This window comes from Danio aesculapii, chromosome 4, assembly GCF_903798145.1.
Source record: "Danio aesculapii chromosome 4, fDanAes4.1, whole genome shotgun sequence".
NCBI classification, from domain to species: Eukaryota; Metazoa; Chordata; class Actinopteri; order Cypriniformes; family Danionidae; genus Danio; species Danio aesculapii.
The window spans coordinates 51526468-51550483 of record NC_079438.1 but is presented as its reverse complement, the minus strand read 5'-3'; the positions used below and the strand labels follow the sequence as shown (position 1 = coordinate 51550483).

Below are 24016 nucleotides of genomic sequence, written 5' to 3'. Positions count from 1 at the left end.
GTGCTCCATAATCATTTCCAGTCATTTCAGTATTGAGTGAACTGTGCCTTTATTATATTACCACCCACGTCGTCATTTCCTAATCAGTATTCAGCAATCTAGTGGAGGCGTCCTTAACTCATTTACATGCGAGGAGGTTAGCCCATCATAACACAGGCCATTTACATACTGAAGTCTTAAAAGCACAGTAGCAGAGACAGCCTGTTTGAGTCTAAGGGTCAGAGAGAGAGAGAGAGAGAGAGAGAGAGAGAGAGAGAGAGAGAGAGAGAGAGAGAGAGAGAGAGAGAGATTATTTTCATTGAAAACAAAAGAGGACATTTTAAACCGGCAGTCACTGACATCAATAGTGGGAAAAATATGTTATGGAAGTCAACGTCTACTGGTTTTCAACACTTAAAAAAATCTGTTCAACAGAAGAAAGAAACGCTAACAGGTTTCGAACAAGTGGAGGAAGAATTTTCTTATTGTCTTATTAAGTAGGCCGTATGATACAGTTTTAAAAGGTTATGATTTTGTTGGTTGAGGGTACTAGAATAGATTAACTTGCTTTTATGTCCATTGTTTTTTACAGACTGCACCTCAATGTCTGAAATGGTCTGATTAAAGGCCCGTGCACACAAGGATGCTTTTTGCTCTTTCTGTCTTCTTCTTCTGTGTTACAAGCGGGTGTCAGAAGCTTAAAGTTGTGTTGTGCCATCTAACGTCAAGGAGTGATTTTGCATACTCTTCTGCTCGATGCCAGTGAAAATCGTTTGGGTTTAAAAACGGAAAAACACCTCGAAAACGCTGACAATAAACGCAAACGAAAAGCATCCAGGTGTGTACGAGCCTTAAGTTTTGATTTCTTCAAAGCCCCTCCCTCAAATTCTGATTGGCCTGCTGACCGGGGTGCCATTTATCCTAGTGGCTTTTCAATTTGAAACAATGTTTAAAGGCCGGCTCACATTGTGTGATTTTTAATAATCCTGAACGATTGTAGCATGTCAGACATCATGAACATGGCTCCTGTGTCACACTGTAAGATAAAGTCAGTCTAAACGACAATGAAGACGAGGCAAACATGAAACAAACACCCCCGGAGTTTGACGTCATCCACCCGCGATATTTTTACTATCCAGCGTTCTGAAATGATTTCTCACAGCAAACTTAAACAATCTGTAGTGACAATTTTACACACGGCGTGTCTGAATTTCTCCGCGGTCGTTTGTATTGTCGCATGAATTGCGTCATCAGATTCGGAGCTCCTATTGGTTCTTGGATTGACACTCATCGCAGTGGTTGTTACACTGCAGGGAAGTGTCTGAAATCTTCTTTCATCGGAGGAAAAATCTCATCGCAACAGGCACCAAGCGGCTGTCAGTGAACATGTCAAACCAAAGATCACAAATTTTAGCCTAGAATTTCAGAAATCTTTTAGGATTTCCCAAATTTGTCTCAGATGACAAAATTGTGGCTGAAATTGCAGTGTGAGCAGGGCTTAAGAACAAAAATGCTTCACGCCAGAGTCAATTTCAAAGCAAATCAGTTCCCTCGGAAGCCATATTTGCAGCTATTCCAAGACCAAAGCCATATCTAAAGAAATGGGAACAACAGGCACACAACGCCATAAGATGTTAATATTAGGTTAGATTTGGGTCATGATGTCAGGTGAATTCAGTGTTGTGTTGGAAATCAAATATCAACCATAAATACTGACATTTATTCAACCAAAATCCCATGTCTGATAGACGTCATAGTGGTAACATCCACACAACGTCATCATTAGACATTAATATCTTGGTTATTTTTAGGTTGCGTTGGAAAGTGACCAAAATCCAATGTCAGTCCAACATTGCATATCTTATGTGCACGTTGATATCGATGATATATTATGCAGCCCTAATAGGATGCCAACGATTAATCCATTATTGATCAATTGTCAGGGGTCACGGTGGTGGTGCAGAGGGTAGCACGATCACCTCACAGCAAGAAGGTTGCTGGTTCGAGCCCCAGCTGGGTTAGTTGGTATTTCTGCTTGGAGTTTGCATGTTCTCCCCATGTTGGCGTGGGTTTTCTCCAGGTGCTCCGGTTTCCCCCACTGTCCAAAGACATGTGCTATAGGGGAATTGAATAAACTAAATTGGCCGTAGTGTATGTGTGTGAATGAGTGTGTATGGATGTTTCCCAGTGATGGTTTGCAGCTCTAAGAGCATCCGCTGTGTAAAAAACATATGCTGGATTAGTTGTCGGTTCATTCCACTGTGACGATTAATAAGGGGACTAAGCCGAAAAGAAAATGAATGAATGATCAATTGTCAATAATCCTTCAAATCGATCCACCTCATCAACTGCTGATTAATTACCAATGACAATGAGCCACTGAAGCAGCCACGTCTTCCATTATTAAGTTTAACAGTTAATCAATTAATTGATCTTTAATTTCAGTAACAATTGATTATGGTAGTTTGTAGAAATTGCTTATTATGCCTATAATTATATAGCAGGACTCCGATCATTTGTGAGTTTTGAAGATCTCATACTCAGACAAATGCTAAAGGAAAAGGAGAATATTAAAGATATTTTCTACAGACATTTCTGCATTCAATAAAGGCATATTGTGTGTTCTGATTAAACAGCAGCGGACAGTTTTTCCTGCTCAAACATTAACATGACTTCCGCACTGTCCTTCACTTCTGCTTTTCTTTCGACGAGTGTAATGCTCTGACACATGAATGCTCAAAAGGGAATCAGTACAGTGATAAGACAATAGAGAGAGTGAAGATGTAGAGACAGAGAGAGAGAGAGAGAGTCTGCAGGTCTGGTGAATTGGCTGCTGTACTGTATACTGACTGCTGACGTGGAGAGTTGTGTAACAGCAGTGACGGCCAGCCCAACGTCCATACACCGCAGTCACACACACTCCTGAAAATGCAGAGACGCTGTTGAGTGAGTCTTGCATGCTTTTAAAGAGAAAACGAGCCGCCTATTATTATGCAAAGACATTTCGGGTGGAATTTGAATGGCATGTTACATTTGATATTTGTGATTAGAAGTGCTAGAGTAGTATTGCTTGCATAATCTTTTTTTTTTTAAGAATACGTTTACTTAGCAAGGATGCATTAAGTTGATGAAAAGTGATGGTAAATAAAGTTATAATATTGCATAAGCTTTTTTATTTAAAATAAATTTTGTGTCATTTATAAACATTTTTTAACTTGTTAATATCTCTCACAATGCATGTGTCCATTTTGATTAAGAGGAAATACAATTAAAATAAATAAATAAATAAATAAATAAATAAAAATAAATAAATAAATAAATAAATAAATAAAAATAAATAAAAATAAATAAATAAAAATAATAAATAAATAAATAAAAATTAAAATAAAAATTAAAATAAATAAATAAAAATAATAAATTTAGAATTAGTAGAACAAAACTTTCAAAATGCTAGAAAACCTTTAAAATATACATAATTAATTCATTTATTTATCAATTTGTGTTAAATATTAAAAACATTATGTTGGATCATAATAATAATACGTGTAGATATTGTGTAGATTAGAATAAAATATAAAAATATTTATTGTCATAAAGTTAATAAAATAATGTTCACAAATTAATATTTTACTAATTATTAAAAAGTCATTATTTGCTAACACTTTAAAATAAAGTTGCACAATATATAGTTTCCTCATTGATATTGTGATGTGATCATTCGCAATAGTCACATCGCAGGATAAGCAATGTTAAGTTTGTATTATAATGTATCATTTGCATGTAATTTTGATGCCTGTGATTGTATAATTATTAAAAAAACATTCAGGTATAAGAAATCGTACCATTTGCGACCTTAACTATGATTAATTTTATTGAATTATTTATATATATATATATATATATATATATATATATATACACAGAAACGCACTGCAAGTAGCACAAATGTGTCGGGGGACACCAAAAAGTTTATAATTTTTTATTCGAATTTATGGAGATGCTCTCCCACTGCAGAATTATCTAACATTATAAATTCTACTAACATTATAAATGTTAGTCTAACATTATGATTCTAACGTGTAATTCTAACATTATAAACCTTTAATATCTAATATTATAAATTCTTTCCAAATGGAGATATTAAGTTGTATGGTGAAAATAATTTATAATAATATCATAATATATCTGTCACAATCACCAGCGATCTATGAAGGTAAGATCGCTGGTGATTGTGACAGATATATTATGATATTATTATAAATTATTCACATTCACATTTACACGGACTACAATCCTGTCTCAATGTGAACTACAGATCCAGTCATGCACTACACACACACCGGTTCCTAATCCTGGCTGATTGCTAACAAACACAGCTGAAACTGTTCAGAACTGATGGCATGGACTTTAAAAGCAGCACTGACACACACACACACACACTCATTGCTGAGTCTTGTACTGTCACTGTGAACATTACGACGCAGTTTCCTTGCCTTGTCTTGCCGTGTTTTTGACCCTCGCCTTGTTTGTTTGTTTATGTTACCTGCGGCCTGCCTGTCCTGACCATCTACCTGTTAATTGACCATGACTCTGGATTTGCCCTTATACATCTGTTTGCTCCTGTGTTGACTGCTGCTTGCCTGACCATCTAAATAAACCCTGCATTTGGATCCACACTTCCTTTGTCCGGCGTACAATATCACAAAATAAAAAATACCGCTCTGTTAGATTTTACCAATTTCACGCAGCCCTAATTTAAAAGTATAGTCCATTATATAATATTAGTTAATGTATTTACTAAAATGAACTGATGCATACATTTATTACAATATTTATTCATCTTGTTAACATTAGTTAATGAAAATAAAGTCATTCATTGTTAGCTCTTTTTAGTTGGTGCATTAATGTTAACAAGCCCAATTTTGCATTTTAATAACACATGTGGAACTATGATTGTTTATACATTGTTAAATGTAATGTAAATACCATCAAACTAACATCTACTGGAATATTATTTTATAGTGTTATGTTTAAACGTCTCACTATAATCCAGATTCAAGCTTTGTTTAAAGACATTTCTTTTTGTGGTAGTCAACATTACGTTGTTGATTAATCTCGTACTGAAACCTGGAATAATCCTCAACAGAGGTCATTATATAGGTTATATATCTCAAAACAAGAAATGATTACGTCTGTGTTTAGCGACGGAAAACACTTGGACTCGATCATGTAAAGTGCTTTCTATGACAGGTGGTTGGCAGTAGACATCAGGCCGAAAAGGAAATTTGTTTCAGGGGCAGAGGATGTCATTACATTTGGATGAGAGATTACAAAGACAACAGCGCAAAAACCAGGTCAATTCTGATTTCATTTCAACTCTGAACGTTGTGATGCTGAGGAGACGAGAGGCAAGTGAGGAGGATTAGACCAAACAAACATTCATTTTCTGTCCTCATTTCGCCTGAGAAATAAATTGTGAATTTGAATTCCGCCGTGTTAATTTGATAGTTGGCCCAAAGCCTGCCCCTCTTTTCCTTCTTAATAGGTTGTGCCATGTGTGTATGAGTGTGAGTGTGTGTGTTACTAAGAGAAACATGAAGAACACTTTGGCATATGGTGTTGAGATGAATATTTAAACAGTACCAATCTGCTTTTCTGTATGATCTGACAGACGCATTTTAGAAACTCTTTCCATAATTCTCTGGGTTTGTAAGTGTTGTGATTAGAGCTATGGATGTTTTTTTTTCCTTCTGCCATGCTGTATGACAGTATTTACGGCTGTGGAGGGAGGTCGGAGAGAAGGGGACAGACGGAGGGCGTTTGCACACTGCGTCAGAGAGCTGTAAATGCATTGATTACAGTGGCGAGGCTCGATTCACGGCCAAAAGGTCTCTCTACTATTTCAATCCATTGCAGAGGTTTCCTGTAATCATAACGTATATGCTGTCAGGGGTCAGTGAAGGCTTGGAAATGAAATAAGCAATGTGCGTCGCAGGATTATGTATTGCGGATTTCAAGGCTGGGAGCTGAAGAGATTTCTTTAAGTGAGACATATTCCTGTAGTCAAAATAGGCTCTCTAAAACTGCCGTTTTGTCTTATATACACACTAAAAAAATTGCAAACATGCATTAATTCAATATTATTATTATTTATTAACAATTGTATGCAGTAAATTATCAATTTAGTTCTGTTTACTTTTTTATTTGTAACTTATTTATGTAATTCAGCTTATGTTGATAATTATTTATTTATATCATTTGTAAAAAAAAAAAGTGTAAATAATTTATATATAATAATGTATAGATGAGATACTACGCCAAAGGAATCTTTTTTTATGAAAAAACAGACATTTAAAGGGATAGTTCACGCAAAAATGAATATTTTCTCACTCTTAAGTGTATAAATTCATTCTATTGAACACAAAAGAAGGAAAATGAATGAATGAATGTATAATTAAGCATAAATATAATTGTAATATTCATATATTGTATTACTATATATAAATAATATTAAGGGGCTGCACGGTGGCGCAGTGGGAAATGTTTGAAAAAAAAGTTTAAAATTTCACAGGAGGGATAATAATTTTGCCTTCAACTGTACATAGTATTCCACAGCAATCTATATTCCAATAAAAATGACCAGAAACTATAAACTAAAATGAGTTTGACCACTTCTTAAATGAAAACAGATAATACTCTCAAGTGGTTCAAAACCTATATGAACTCATTCTATTGAACACAAAAGAAGAAACCATTGACTTCCACATGCATACTTCTATATTTGTTTTACTTTGGAGGTCAATGGTGACAAGTTGCCAGCTTTCTTTAATATATAATCTTCCTTTGTGTTCAACAGAAGGAAAAAATCTAATGAGTTTGGAACAAGTGAAGGATGAGAAATGACAGAATTTTCATTTTTGCATGAACTATCCCTTTAAGAGATGTCTGTATTTTTTCATGGTATCCCCGACCAGAAGGAGGCGCTACAGTCTCAAGGGTTTAAGAAACAACCCCTTGTCAACCCACAGCCAATAACAGACCTCCAGCAATCGTGATCTTGAACTGCACTAAAGCTCTTGTCTGCAGATCTGAGGTCAGCTCTGTCTAATCGTATGGAGTAGATTTTGAATTTACATAAGAATGACTGACTAATGGAGGTCAGGCAGCATTGAGCTGTGCTGAGGCTTTTTACATGTCCTTATAGAGATGAGTCTATTTAGATTAAGCTCAGGTCAGTTCTGCACCTGTCTGAGGGAGGGTTTGTCAATATGCAGCTCCCCCTACAGGACGTCACATTCATTACACATATTTGTGCTTGGAACTTCATTCACTCCCCCCTCACCCCCTTGCTTTTTGTAGAGTGTAGAAAATGCATATTTTTTCAGTATCGTTTGAAAGTCTGGGATTGGTAAGATTTATTTTTCTGCCAACATTAATTCATCGTAATTGAGCAGCAAATCAACCTACTAGAACAGAGCTGCCCAAACTTTTTCCTATAAAGGGCCAAAGAGCAAACTTGATTGAGGACTATGGGCTGAATATATACCAAACCGTATATATTAAATTTCTCCATGGGTAATTTACTAATTTATTTGGTAATATTCATAAATAACTAGAAAATGTTGCTCTAAGTCAAATTGACTAATGCAGAATATATTGTAACATTTATAATGAACAGTAAAACATAAACAATCCCATTTATAACACAAGTTCAATGTTGAATACACTAGTCACGCTTACTTTGATTTGCTCGCATATGTCTTGTGCAGTTTGCTGACAGTATTTACATTTTAAAAGTCAGATTCATTTACTGTATCTAATTGAATCATTTAATTTCAGCTTTTTTGTAGCTCAGCAATGAAACAAAGAAACAAATGGTTACCTTAAATTCGAAATGACGATCATTGACGAAGGCATTCGCCCCATCCTCCTCCCCAGCATTCTCTCTCTCTTTTCAGATGGGGTGGTGGGCCAAATTAAAGGTTACCATGGGCTGACTTTGGCCCATGGGCCCTATTTTGAGCATCTCTGTACTAGAATGATCATGTAATAAATGAGTAATGATGCTAAAAAGTCAGCTTTTAATCACATGAATATATAACATGAACTTATATTTTAAATGTTATATAACTGTTATTTTAGGGGTAGAAATTATATATTTTTTATCCAATAAATGTAACCTTGGTGAGTAGAAGAAAATTTCTCATGGGTATATTTTTGCATTGTTTGTGACAAAATGATCGATTTAACTTTTTAAAGACAAAAGCATTAGGATATAAAGATCAAGTTTCAAGATGTTTTGTAAATTTCCTACTGTAATTATATCAAAACGCCATCTTTGATTTGTAAAATGAATTTCTAAGAGCTTCATTTGTGAACTTAAAAGAAGGTTATCCTAATATTTTTAATCTTGAGACCCTCAGATTCCAGATTTTCAGCCTAATATTGTCCTATTCTCAGATTTATTCAGCTGTCAGATAATGCATAATATGGCCACTTATGGACACTTGTGTATTTTATTGTATTATTGACACTTATGTGGTGCAGAATCACATTTATTTAACATATTTATTTAAAACTGTATGTGATTAAGGGTGGCACGGTGGCTCAGTGGTTAGCACTGTCGCCTCACAGCAAGAAGGTGGCTGGTTTGAGTTCCGGCTGGGCCAGTTGGCATTTCTGTGGGGAGTGTTCTGCATGTTCTCCCCATGTTGGCGTGGGTTTCCTCTGGGTGCTCCGGTTTCCCCCACAGCCCAAAGATATGCGGTATAGGTGAATTGTATGAACTAAGTTGGCCGTAGTGTATGAGTGAATATGAGTGTGTATGGGTGTTTTCCAGTACTGGGTTGTGGCTGGAAGGACATCCGCTGCGTAAAACATATGCTGAAATAGTTGGCGGTTCATTCCACTGTGGCAACCCCTGATAAATAAAGGACTAAGCTGAAGGAAAATGAATGAATTAATGATTTTATGTGATAAAAAATGATCTCTAAAAATTCCTGCTAATTCAAGAGACTTCTTTCAAAAACATAAAATCTAACCAATCCCAAATAATAGTGTATAATTAGTACAAATATAGTTGATTATGTGTGTTTTTAGTTTATAATGGTCTGTTTGCAGTGTGTCTGGAGGCGAGCTGTTCGACAGGATCGTAGAGAAGGGTTTTTACACGGAGAAAGATGCCAGCACACTCATCAGACAAGTACTGGACGCCGTCAACTACCTCCACACTATGGGCATCGTCCACCGAGACCTTAAGGTGAACAGACACACACAAACACACTCACAGTTTTCACACCAGCTTCATTTTAACATGTGTGTTCACTCCAGCCAGAGAACCTGCTCTACTTCAACCCTCAAGACGGCTCAAAAATCATGATCAGTGACTTCGGCCTGTCCAAGATGGAGGGGACGGGGGATGTCATGTCCACCGCTTGCGGGACGCCGGGATACGTGGGTAAGAAGAGATTGAGATGAGCTTGATTTTGCTTCCTTATGGGCTGTTGATTTGTTTAAAATGCATGTTCATATACTGTATAGAAGTGTGTGCTTATAGATTTAGCCAGTAGAAAGCGATTGCATTTGTTTGTGGGTTTTATCTGCACTCGAAGCTTTTTCTTATCTCACACTGACAGAGCTGCCCCAGAGTCGCCTGCTTTTCCCCGTAGATTAGAGCGACTGCAGCACTGTGAGCCAACATGGCCGGACGTGGTGCTGCTGCATAACAAAGAAAAACCACAAGGCTGCAAGAAATATATTTATAAAACTACAACTAAATTAATTTAAAAAATAAAAAATTACATAAATAAATACATACCAACAAATTCCACACTACAAGAAAATGGAAAAACACAATCACACATCTCAAATTTATATTAAAAATGAATATTTCTAATTGATGGATCAATGAAACATGCTAATGTACATTTGTTTTATGTTAAAACATGCTAAAATATCATGAAACATGCTAAAAAATGATAAAATATGTTTAAACATGCCAATATATTTTGTAATATTTTCTTGAAGTCCATTTTTTTACAATATACAAAATATGAACATGCTAGCAATGTTAAAACATCCTAGCTATGAAAACATGATGATAATAACAAGCCAAAATTGCGGTAACAAATTACAAAAACTGCCAAAGCATGCTAACAACATGCTCAAATATGTTGAAACATGCGAATGTATTTTTGTTTTATGCTAAAGCATGCTAAAATATGTTGAAGCATGCAAGAACCATTTTAAAACATGCTAAAATAAGTTGAAACATGCTTAAAACATGCTAAAAACACACTAAAATAAGTTGAAACATGCTAATGTATTTTTGTTATTTTCCTTGTAGTCCATGGGATTTTTTTCAATATACAAAATAAAAACATGCTAGCAATGTTAAAACATCCTAGCTATGAAAACATGATGATAATAACAAGCCAAAATTGCGGTAACAATTACGAAAACTGCCAAAGCATGCTAACAACATGCTCAAATATGTTGAAACATGCGCATGTATTTTTGTTTTATGCTAAAGCATGCTAAAATATGTTGAAGCATGCTAGAAACATGTTAAAACATGCTAAAATAAGTTAAAACATGCGTAAAACATGCTAAACATGCTAAAAACACACTAAAATAAGTTGAAACTAATGTGTTTTTGTTATTTTTCTTGTAGTCCACAGGATTTTTTATTTACAATATACAAAATATAAACATGCTAGCAATGTTAAAACATCCTGGCTAATTGTGAAAACATGATAATAACAAGCCAAAATGCCACAGCATGCTAATAACATTCTAAAACATTTTGGGCAACAAATTGCGAAAATTGCAAAAACATTCTATCTAATCTAATCTAATCTAATCTAATCTAATCTAATCTATCTATCTATCTATCTGTCTGTCTGTCTGTCTGTCTGTCTGTCAGTCTGTCTGTTTATCTATCTATCTTTCCATCCATCCATCCATCCATCCATCCATCCATCCATCCATCCATCCATCTATTTATCTATCTATCTATCTATCTATCTATCTATCTATCTATCTATCTATCTATCTATCTATCTATCTATCTATCTATCTATCTATCTATCTATCTATCTATCTATCTAGTTTTTTGTACCATATATTGATCATTTGAATTGCCTTATGTTATTTGTTTCAGTAATATCCAATATCATGTTCAATTAATCAAATGCAATTCTAATTATTCAAATTATTATTATATTATTACTATGTTATATATATTTAAAAAAAATGTAAGACATTATGTAGAAATAAAAATCAACTAAGATTAATAAATGCTAAACCGATGCTGAGCCTTATTGTGAGACAAAATACAACAAGTCAACAAACTGAGCAAATGGCAGGAATGCATTAATTCATATATTGTAATTCCATTAAAAACATTCATTATATGTCATTATGTGGTTCCAAACCATAGTAAAGTCACCCTTGTTTATTTGCACGAGTTTCCTGCATGCCTCTTCATGTTTAGAGCAGTTTTTATGGGCAGGTTTTCATGGTAACAGTGTTTAAGTGGCGCTGAGATGGCTGTAAAAGATGCCTTCACCAGTTGCATCCTGGACTGGGGTCAAACACTGCTGTAAATGAGCTTTCTCTTCAATGGAAACACATGACGACTCAGACTAAATGAGAGAAGCACACTGGCATGCATTCAGTGTGTGTGTACGTGTGTGTCTGGTATGCCGTCTTTTTGTCTTTAAATGGTAACAGTCTCACACCAAGCTCTCCAAATCAAATTTAAGGATCAACCGCAGTCATTATTTTCTATCCTTTAGCTGCTCATGTTACTCTGCATTTTTTGTTTCATCTCTCTCTCTCTCACAATACACACACAAACACACACATTTCTAGTGCGTTGATGGGATTATATTGATCATAGCTGCAAAAATAGCCCGTCTTGGAAAACATCCATTCCTGCAGACCTAAGGCAGGAATGAAGAGTTTGGTTTTCATATGGAGATGAACTGAAGCAGGATTTGTTTGCACACACTCAATTGAGCAGTAAATAAAAGCGCATATGGGCGACACGGTGGCTCAGTGGTTACTGTCACCTCACAGCAAGAAGGTAGCTGGTTCAAGTCCCGGCTGGGCTAGTTGGCATTTCTTTGTGGAGTTTGCATGTTCTCCCCATGTTAGCACGGGTTTCCTCCGGGTGCTCCTTTTTCCTCCACAGTCCAAAGACGTGCGCTATAGGTGAATTGAATAAACTAAATTGGCCGTAGTGTGAACTTGTTACATGTAAACAATTCAAGTTTTTCAATTTAATTTATTGCAGTATTCTATTATTGAATTTTTTAATATTTAATTTTTAGGGGTTTTCTGCTTTATAGTATAGGAAAGTAGAGAGTATTGACAGGAAAGCATGGGGAGCAGAGAGAGGGGAAGGATCGGCTTAGGACTGCGAGACAGGAATCGAACTCGGGTCACCGTGAGCACCAGGGTGCATTAACCACCAACACTAACCACTACACCACTGGCGCCGACTCTATTATTGAATTTAATGGGAAATTAATTTTTCCCATTTTCAGTGAACTTTTGGGGAATTCAGTCACAAAACTTTGCCTATAGAATACAGAATAGTGTAAATTATGCATTGTACCATTTACTTGCACAGCCTTGAAACTGAATGAATACAGACAGAAGAATAGCATGGCTTTGTTTTGGTAAAGCACTGCTATAGATGATGTAGCTAAAAGACTGTAATATAATATATGAATATCTAATATAATAGGGGAGAGCGGGGCACAAAGTTACACTTTTTGGTTTTGGCCAAATAATGTACAAAGTAATGGGGTTAGACAAACCATAACACACAAGCCTCACCTTCAAATGAGCACTGGTTGTATGATCGCCCGACCTATGGTTTAAGTGCAGTGTTGAAAAAAGTGCCAGGAGTAAAATGTTACTATTTACCCCAGATAAATTGTGTAACACCCAGGTAACACCCTGTTACAATTAACCCCGCTGTGTCGTGTTTTACTCAAAACTGGCTAGCAGTCACTGTGTGTTTCTTACATCTTTCAAATGGTTCCATTTTTTAGTCTAGAAGACGGTGATCACAACAATATAAGATTTTACATTCATACTTTCACAGATTTCTTTAAAATAAAAAAATATTGACTATAATCAAAATACTTTTATGCTGCAAAAAGGGTTTCTCCTGTGTTTCTCATCCAAATTTTAATTACTTTTCAATAATTGGCAGGAAGACGTCTGCCGACACTGGTGAAAACCTCAGAAGCATGCCATGGTTAACCCTGAGCAAATACCTTAAACCTCCATGTTACATTTTACCCTGCGTTACATTGTGCCCTGCGCTCCCCTAACACCAACCAATATCCTCATACTACGCTTCAGAATGTTTCTTTTGTTCATAATATGATATAATTCAACAATTAAAAGATAATGCCCTCAATAAATAGCTCGAGTTTAGCTAATTTTCCGTTCTTCACTTTCGTCCACGAACACCACCCCCCCCCCCCCCACAACACCACCCCAACCACCACCCCACCCACCGGCTATTCAGAGGCCCGCAGAGGTTGTCAGAGGGCCCGTAGAGGCTAGTGGCACCCCTGCACACACACACACACACATACAATAGGCGACTCTGGGATAAGTTGAAGCCTTAAAACCATAGACTCAAAGCTTTTGTGTTCTGAGTGAAGGCTTGTTTCCTGAAGGTAAGAAGAAAATGTCTAGAGGCAGAAAATGGAGAATAATAGCACACATTCATGTGGACTCATGAGCCTCAGCCTCCTGTGGAGAATAACAGGATTATGATTATGCGAGTGTGTGAAGGTGTGCAAGCTCAAAAAGGACAGTAGTAGTTTGTCCTGATTCTAAATTGAGCGTCCTTCATGATTTCTATGCATGTCTGCTGTCCTAAACTCACACTTGTATCACTTTTCGGAACTACAAACATAACACATACATTATATTAAAATAATGTAACAGAAATTCTTCTAAATGCTAAAACTGCTATCGATCCACCCATCATCCATTAAAGACGTTTTTTCTTGCTAAAACATGCTACCAGTTTGCTAAAACATTGTGAACATGCTAAAACATCCTAGCTAATCGTCAAAACATGACAATATCAAGCTAAAACATGATAAAATGGTAAAGTAGGCTCATAACATTCTAAAACATTTGGGCAACATGTTAGAGATGCCAGCAATGTGCTTGTAAACGAAAAAAGCATGCTAACAACGTACTACAGTATATTAAAACATGCTAATGTGCTACAATATTTTAGCATCTATCTGTCTATCTATCTATCTATCTATCTATCTATCTGTCCGTCCGTCCGTCCGTCCGTCCGTCCGTCCGTCCGTCCGTCCGTCCGTCCGTCCATCCATCCATCCATCCATCCATCCATCCATCCATCCATCCATCCATCCATCCATCCATCTATCTATCTATCTATCTATCTATCTATCTATCTATCTATCCATCCATCTATCGTATATACATTACCCACATTATCTTAACTTGTTAAAACATGCTAGCAACATGCTAAAACATGTTAGCAGCTATCTGTCCATCCATGCCACCCTCCATTAAGTTTAAATCTGTATCTTTAACTTGACTTGATAAAACCTGCTAGCAACAGGCTAAAATGAACATGCTACCCACATGGTAAACGATGCTAACAACTTGCCAAACTATCACTGTTTGGTAAATAATATATAAAAGTACACACATCTCTCATTCTGTATGAATCCAAACGTCTGCCATTTTGTAGATGTTTGGTTGGCTTGATGCTAACTACGTTTTTATAAGCTGCTTTGGAATAAAACTTTAATTATTACAAAAACATGACTCATATTGTAGAAAATATGGGATTTGGAGACTGTCTAACACATTGCTAGTCAGGAATGAAACATGTTTGTCAGTGTCTGATGTGCTTTCCTCTCTGCTTTCAGCTCCAGAAGTCCTCGCTCAGAAACCGTACAGTAAAGCTGTGGACTGCTGGTCTATCGGAGTCATTGCCTACATCCTGTGAGTTCCCACAATGCCACACAGACACACACACATACATACACACACACACTTGTCCCTTTAAATATTATCTCAGAACTTCTTCAGCTAGGATTTGAATGAAATGTTCACGCATAATCAGGTCGGAGGGAAATGTTGCATGACGTGGCCTAATGAGTAAGTGAGCCGTTCCTGTTGATCAGCTACAGATGGTTTGTCTGATTTCACTCATTTATTCTCCTTCTATGGTTTTATTGTTGTTTGAGTAAGTCTGAGTCACTAAACCAGAAAGAGTTTGTGTCTCGCAGATGTTTGAGATGTCAGTCATTAGAAAATTTCTCGACTTTCTCAGCAGATGTTTCATTAGAACTCTTTATTAATTAATACTGCATTGGTGTCATGGTCTGGTGAGACTGAGAGACGAGATTCAAATGCCAAGGTGCTATTTACAGTATATATATATATATATATATATATATATATATATATATATATATATATATATATATATATATATATATATATATATATATATATATATATATATATAAGGCCAGGTGATTTGGCTTAAAGGCGACACCGTGGCTCAGTGGTTAGCACTGTCGCCTCAAAGCAAGAAGGTCGCTGATTCGAGTCCTGGCTGGGTCAGTTGGCATTTCTGTGTGGAGTTTCCTCCGGTTTTCCCCACAGTCTAAATATATAGGGGAATTGAATAAACTAAATTGGCCTTAGTGTATGTGTGTGAATGAGTGTGTATGGGTGTTTCCCAGTACTGGGTTGCAGCTGGAAGGGCATCCGCTGAGTAAATGCTGGATAAATTGGCGGATCATTCCGCTGTGGTGACCCCTGACAAATAAGGGACTAAGCCGAAGGAAAACTAATGAAAGTTTGGCTTTAAATAGTTTGCTGGTTTTAGTTTTCTGAAAAAGTAGATAAAGTTCAGAAAAAAGAAGAGCTAAACACTAAAGAAGAACTATAAAAAGTTTATATACTATACAGTAAATACTATAAATTGTTTTAGAGCTAAAAAAAGATTAGTAGGAGTGTGTGTGTGTGTGCGTGTGCGTGTGCGTGTGTGTGTGCGTGTGCGTGTGTGTGTGAGACACATCAGGACACAAATCTGTATAATTACATAGGTGTGAGGATTGCTGATGTCCTCATTTCTCAAAAAGCTTATGAACAGATTTATTTTATTTTAAAATAGTAAAACGGCATACAGTTTTATTTGAGGGTTGGGATTAGGGATAGGGTTGGGGTAGGGGAATAGAAAATAAGTTGAAACCTACTGTAAGTAATGTCCCCACAATTCACAAAAACAAATCTGTGTGTGTACACTTTTCACCGAACATATCACCAATTTTCACCAACTGAACACATCAATGATTTATAGGAACTTAATTATTAAAGGAACTTAATAACTGTAATTTAATTATTGAAAGAACATTAATTATTATTCACTATCTCGCAAATATTTCTCATCATTTACAGTAGTTCTTAACTTTTCTCAATTCTAACCTTTTAATCGAATTGTTTGTCACACAATTCTTTCTTTATATATCAGATTTCGAGCTCACATAGCACATTTCCAAGTCTATTTCTCACAATGCCGAGTTTATATTTCACAACTCTGAATTCATAAATCACAATTATGAGTTATTGTTTTGCAATTTCAATTCATTTTCAAATAATTCAAACTTTATATATATCACATACAGTTGAAGTCAGAATTATTAGCCCCCCTTTGAATTTTTTTTCTTTTTTAAATATTTCACAAATAACAGAGAAAGGACATTTTCACAGTATGTCTGATAATATTTTTTCTTCTGGAGAAAGTCCTATTTGTTTTATTTCAGCTAGAATAAAAGCAGTTTTTAATTCTTTAAATACCATTTTAAGGTCAAAATTATTAGCCCCTTTAAGCTATATGCTTTTTCGATATTCTACAGAACAAACCATCGTTATACAATAACTTACCCTAACCTGCCTAGTTAACTTAATTAACCTAGTTAAGCCTTTAAATGTCATTTTAAGCTGTACAGAAGTGTCTTGACAAATATCTAGTCAAATATTATTTACTGTCATCATGACAAAGATAAAATAAATCAGTTATTAGAAATGAGTTATTAAAAATATTATGTTTAGAAATGTGTTGAAAAAAATCTTCTTTCCATTAAACAGAAATTGGGGAAAAAATAAACAGGGGGGGTAATAATTCTGACTTCAACTGTATATCACGTCATAGATCATATATTGTGACTGCTCAAACTGTGAGATCTAAACTCACAATTGCAAAAAAAGTGTAGTCTGTGGTGTAAAAAAAACCTATAATTAACAGCGATTTCCATATTTATCTGTATTATTTATAAAACATTGATATCTAAAAAGCATTCATACTTTCGAATATAAAACTATTATAGTTTGCAGTGATAAATTACAATATTGATATTCTGATGTTTTCATTTGATATTTACAATATTTTTCCCCCCTGATCTCGCACTGCCCTACTTTAAGGACAGTCTGGGAGGGGCTTTTATTCGCCCCCCTTTTCCCTAATGTATCTTATTTCCTCTTCTAATGCTACCTCTCATCTGACCTGCCTTCCCCTGAAATGTCTGATGTTTGTGTATGGTCGGAAGGGTCTAATTTCTCAACATGAAACAGTGTATGTGACAAATAAAGGCTTTTTCATCATCAATTTCATTTAGAACAGACTGACTGTACTGATTGCAGAAAATAATTAAACTTACCGCCTTAATGCTCTCATACTCACAATCTAATTAACAAATAAGAAGTGCATTCAAATATAAATATTCAAGAGCCTACTTCTTAACAACAACAAAAAAGTCACTGTGACTACATCATTACTATTCAATTACCATTCATTCATTCATTCATTTTCCTTTGGCTTAGTCCCTTATTTATCAGGGGTTGCCACAGCGGAACGAACCACCAATTATTCCAACATTTGTTTTAGGCAGTGGATGCCCTTCCAGCTGCAACCCAGTAGTGGGAAACACCCATACACTCTCACATTCACACACACACACTCATTGTGTGAATCACAATGGCCAATTTTGTTTACCTAATTCACTTATATCGCGTGTGTTTAGACTGTGAGGGCAACCGGAGCACCCAGAGGAAACCCACGTTAACACGGGGAGAACATGGAAACTCCACATAGAAATGCCAAATGGCCCAGCTGGGACTCAAACCAGCAACCTTCTTGTTTTAAAGTGACTGTGCTATACACTGAGCCACCACATTCAATAATCAACATCCTGAATATTCCCTAGAAGTCACTCTTCATTTCTCCCTCTGTATGTCTTGTTTTTTCAGTGCGCCATAATGTTCATAAGGAGACCGAGAACGTGTCATAAAAGCTGTACATTTCACATGAGCTCCGGCCATCTGCGCGTCTCTGTGTGTATTAACATTTGACTGGCTCTCAAACCAACATAAAGACAAGTGTCTCGTCAGCTTCTCCTATCATAGTCTGCTTGACTTCTGCATGTGCGTCTGAGTCACTTGTCTTTTGTTTTGCTCTCCGATCGCTGTCTGTCAACAAACTGCCGAATCTGTGGCTTAGATAATAACACTTTCCTTCACTCCCACTCACAGTTGCACTCATCCACAATATATTCACACGTTTGTGCTTTCCGCTCTTGCTCCAGATAATGCATCTTCTGCCTTGTAATTTTAATTCAGTATTGTGTGAAATATGTCGTAATCTAGAATGAGATATGAGAGAGGACTTGAATGAATGATGAAAGCTATTTAAATACAGTTAAAGTCAGAATTATTAGCCTCCCTGTATATTGTTTTCCCCAATTTCTGTTTCTAAACATACTAGTTTTAATAACTCATTTCTAATAACTCATTTATTTTCTCCTTGTCATGATGACAGTACATAATATTTTACTAGATATTTTTCAAAATACTAGTAATCAGCCTAAAGTGACATTTAAAGGCTTAACTAGGTAAATTTGGCAAATTAATTTGCCAAGTTGTTGTATAACGATGGTTTGTTCTGTATATAAATATATATTAAATATATTGCTTAAGGGGGCTAATAATATTGACCTTAAAATTAAGAACTGCTTTCATTCTAGCTGAAATAAAACATATACACAAATAAACATATAAACATATACATATTTATTCACTCTTCTTTATTTTTTTTTATGTATTATAGAAGTATCGGATCGGGTTTCGGCATCGGTAGACACAAAATCAAATGATTCGGACTCGGAATCGAGGGCAAAAAAACCTGATCGGGACATTCCTAGTTAGAAATGTTACATTGACGATTATAAGCTGAATGCTAAAATTACTTTAAAAATAAATACATAAGCGCCTGAGCTATTTATACTGTACATATATATAAAAAATAAAAATAAAGCTAGAAATATAAATATTTCAAATCAAATATTGAAAGAAAATATACATATAAACTTATAATAGCAGTATTAATAGACACTGTGCAATTATATACTGTATAATGGGTACGGAAAGTATCTTAAGGATGATTAGAAGAAATGGACAGCACCTGACTTCAATTTTGAGTGTCACAGCAAAGGGTCTGAATTTTTAGGTGGTCCATGCGATCTTTCAGTTCTTCTTTTTAAATAAATCTGCAAAAATGTTAACAATTCTGTGTTTTTATGTCAATATGGGGTGCTGTGTGTACATGAATATGGAAAAAATTTACTTAAATTATTTTAGCAAATGGCTGCAATATAACAGAGTGAAAAATTGAAGGGGGTCTGAATGCCCACTGTAAATACTAAAGCTGTAATGAAATTCATAAACAACATATATAAATATATATAAACAGCAACAATAATATTTTTTAAAAGAACCTGAAATAAGAACTGATATAAATAGTAATAAAATAAGTTTGGTCTGTGTTTGGAGATAAGCGCCTGCGAGTCAGTCGTCCACTAGAGCTTGCAGTTTGATCTTATGCATGGTTGGCCTTCTCTCAGGTGTGATTATTGGAATGACAACCGGCCGAAACCGTAGCTAATTCTCTTAGCCTCTGATTAGCAAACCCAACGAGAAGAGAGAAAAAACACCAAGCTAATGGGGTCGAAATCAGGCAGAAAATTACCATCCCTTTCTCCCCGACTGCCCCCGTTCCCCATGAGGAAAGGTATTTTAATGGCTTTGATGATGGGTGAAAAAAAAACATTCCCAGAGATGTTGAAGAAGTGTTATTTACGTTGCTCAGGTTTAATCAGCCGTCTTTTCTTTAATCAGAAGGTTCACAAAGGCTTGCGGGGGTTTATTTACAGATGTTTATTAAGCGTAATGTTTACTGTTATATGAAGGTGCACGATGATGTGTTTTCAGGGGATTACAGTGATCATCTAAAAGCATCGGTCAGACAAAAGTGAAATTCAGTCATTATTTACACACGACTAGGGCTAGTAATCTCCAGTGTTTCAAAATCAGTACTGTATTTTACTGTACAATACTGTATTTAAAAGTATTTTAAAGTCATACAAGATAATAAATGTTCAATTCAATTCAATTCACCTTTATTTGTATAGCGCTTATACAATGTAGATTGTGTCAAAGCAGCTTCACATAAAAGGTCACAGTAAATAGGAACAGTGTAGTTCAGTTTGTAGTGTTTAAGTTCAGTTCAGTTGAGCTCAGTTCAGTGTGGTTTAATAATCACTACTGAGAGTCCAAATATTGAAGAGCAAATCCAACGATGCGCAGCTCTACAGATCCTGAACCATGCAAGCCAGTGGCGACAGCGGAGAGGGAAAAAAAACTTCACTAAACGTCAGTAGGTTGTTGGTTTGATTCCTCAGGAACCTGCATACTAGGGCTATTTATCAAAGGGTTAATATATATGTCAGTAGGTTGTGGGTTCAATTCATAAGGGGCCTGCATACTAAAGCTATTCATTAAAGGGTTAAAATACGTGTCAGATAAAGGGTAATATACAGTATATGCCAATAGGCTGTTGGTTCAATTCCCAAGGAACCCACATACCAGAAATATTTATTAAAGGGTTAAAATACATGTCAGACAAAGGGTTAATATATATGTCAGTAGGTTGTGGGTTCAAACCCTAAGGAACCTGCACAGTATGACTATTTAATTAAAGGGTTAAAATACATGTCAGACAAAGGGTTAATATATATTTCAGTAGGTTGTGGGTTCAAATCCTAAGGGACACATGATTTAATATACATGTCAGTAGGTGTGGGTTAAATTTCTAAGAAACAGGCATAATAGTGCTATGTATTAAAGGGTTAAAATACATGTCAGATAAAGGATTATTATACATGTCAGTAGGTTGTGGGTTCAATTCTTAACATAAGGGACACATATTTAATATACATGTCAGTAGGTTGTGGGTTCAATTCTTAACAATTCTCCCCCCCCCCCCTCCCAAAAAAAAAAAAAAAAGTGTACTATCAGTATGTATTAAATGGTTAAAATACATGTCAGATAAATGCTTAATATATATGTCAGCAAGTTGTGGCTTCAATTCCTAACATTACGGGACACATATAATTTAATATACATGTCAGTAGGTGTGGGTTAAATTCCTAAGGAACCAGAATAATATTTCTATTTAACAAAGGGTTAAAATACATGTATGTACTTTTATTCAGGTAAACTGGCACTAAATATAATTAATAAATGTCAGTAGGTTGTGGGTTCGATTCCCAATGAACACATACTGTACAGATAAAATATACTGTATGGAAATGATGCAATAAACGCATGTGTTTTCTTACAGGCTTTGTGGTTATCCTCCTTTTTATGACGAGAATGACTCCAAACTCTTTGAGCAGATCCTGAAAGCCGACTATGAGTTTGATGCTCCGTACTGGGATGATATATCAGATTCAGGTACACTCAAAGAAGCACATCACAGTAATGGTGTGGTTCATATGAGTTGAATTTACAAGCATGCATCTGTTAGCTCACATGTTGCCAGAAACAGTAAAGGAATGTTTTACAGGAAAGACTGATCATGACTCTGGCATTTAGTAAACACCACAGGCTTAAACTCTATAACATTCATCCAAACTGCAAATTAAGGATCTGTGAACGAATCCAAATTTTGCTGTCAGTTTTTCCACTGATAAACGCAAAGTCTCAGTTTTATCTCAAAATTATCTGAGACGAGGCAAATGTTTCTTTTCACTTTGAAATTTAAATTTAGTACATACCTGTCAGTTATAAGATCTCATTCAGTTTTTTATTCACTGTATTCAAATATTGATTAAAGTTATAATAGTTACTCAGTGAAGAGCAGCGAATATCCCATTTTGATCCACTGTTTTGTTTGATAACAGAGGTGTCGCTTCAAGAGTCGACAGATCTATAATGAAATAATTCAATTACTTGTGCTAATTTAAGACAAAATTAATTGTGTGCCATGACGGACATGTTTACTTATTATTTAGTGTATTTCTCTGTTTAAAAACACACCCAAATCCGAAAGTGTCCACTTTCACTTTTCTTCAAATGGCATGTACAGAAGTTGATCTGGGAACAGTGCCTTTATATTCAGAGGCTGCACATAAAGGGGCGACGATCGACGCAGAGCTTTAATGGAAACGGACGTTTTTATATTCATTTCAGCGTACTAAATAATAATAATGCGAAAGCTAATTCTCTTGAACAGCTCTTGCAATTATATCACATTTGAGATCGGCTCTTTGAAGCTACTTTGACTTTTCATAGAAAGATACAAAATATGGGACAAATACAGGACAATACTTAAACGGGATGATAGCGGGATAGAATGGATTCTCCCGTTTTTTTCCGGAAAAATCCGGGAAAAAATGGGAGAGTGTACAGGTATGATATAGTATAATGGTCTGTGGTTCTTGAGCGTGCATTGCATTATTTTAATGGTTTACTTTCTTGTTTAATGTACAGCAAAAGATTTCATCAGTTGTTTGATGGAAAAGGACCCTTCAAAACGAAACACATGTGAACAGGCTCTTCGACATCCCTGGTAAGTCACTATATTTACATAATAAGTCATAAATAAAAATTGATTTGAATTTAATATAATAAAAAAAATTAAATGTTAGTTATAATAACACCCTTTTGACAAATAATATAGCACTAACTTGCCTTAAAGGCTGATTTATACTTCTGCGTCAAGCGCACGCGTATGGTCTGGTGCAGCTTTCGCGCAGTTGCATAGCCCTTGCTGTGGCTGACACTGATTGGTCAGCTTGGTAGCGGTGAAGAGTGTGGGCGGTGCTGAGAGCTGCGAACCCGATAGGCAGAGTGTTTACAAGTGTGGAGTCCCCGTGAAGGAGCTCCAGATGGATACTTTTGCTTTGTGTTTACTTCATGATTAAAGCACGTCCGCCGGTTCCAGCATCTGAATGAGCAAGCTTTAGCTACTTCTACATTAAGGTAGCGTTCAGAAAAAACAAAGCACCCATGAAGAAACTTGACACAGAGGAACATAAAAACCTACTCGCATATGAATACGGAAAAAAAACACGTACGAAATTTTTGGACCTTTAAGGTGATGAATGCAAAAAAACTGGGATAATGCAAAAAAAAAAAATGTCGTTAAAAATTGAGCTAGCGTTTCAGAAATGTTATTGCAGAGCAACACAAACAGCATGCTCAAGTATAAATGCACGACTATTCGGAAGGCCGGCGCCGTGGGTCATGCCGATCACTCAACGCAGTATAATTCATCCTTAAGGATATTGCACACTGAATCTAAAATTTTCGTCCATAATTTTTGCATGTGAAAAAATAAATTCGACCTCATATTGTGTCAATCGTATTGACACACTGTCTCTGAGCCTTTCGTCCGTCATAAAAAAATTCGAACTGTGTTTGATTTTCTCCGCTTTTCGCATCTGAAAAATCATTTTGAGCTGTGTTTTTAGTCACCATACAAGTCATAATCTAAATACAGAATGCCGTCACCTGAGCTACAGATAACTTTATGACTAACAGGGCATAAAATAAAGACAGAATGTGGCGGACAGTTGAGAACCAGTTGGATTCAGTGATTGGCACACCT

General features: G+C 35.8%; 1 protein-coding gene across 1 annotated transcript in view; it reads left to right on the top strand.

Annotated features, from left to right (window-relative positions):
• The window catches only part of camk1da (calcium/calmodulin-dependent protein kinase 1Da), a 104646-nt gene that overhangs the window by 72136 nt on the left and 8494 nt on the right, over positions 1–24016 (top strand). The window contains exons 4-8 of the mRNA XM_056456030.1: positions 9100–9238; positions 9310–9436; positions 14928–15003; positions 21746–21858; positions 22897–22975. Coding sequence (XP_056312005.1) covers positions 9100–9238; positions 9310–9436; positions 14928–15003; positions 21746–21858; positions 22897–22975 — 534 coding nt within the window. The remainder of the gene's footprint in view (positions 1–9099; positions 9239–9309; positions 9437–14927; positions 15004–21745; positions 21859–22896; positions 22976–24016) is intronic.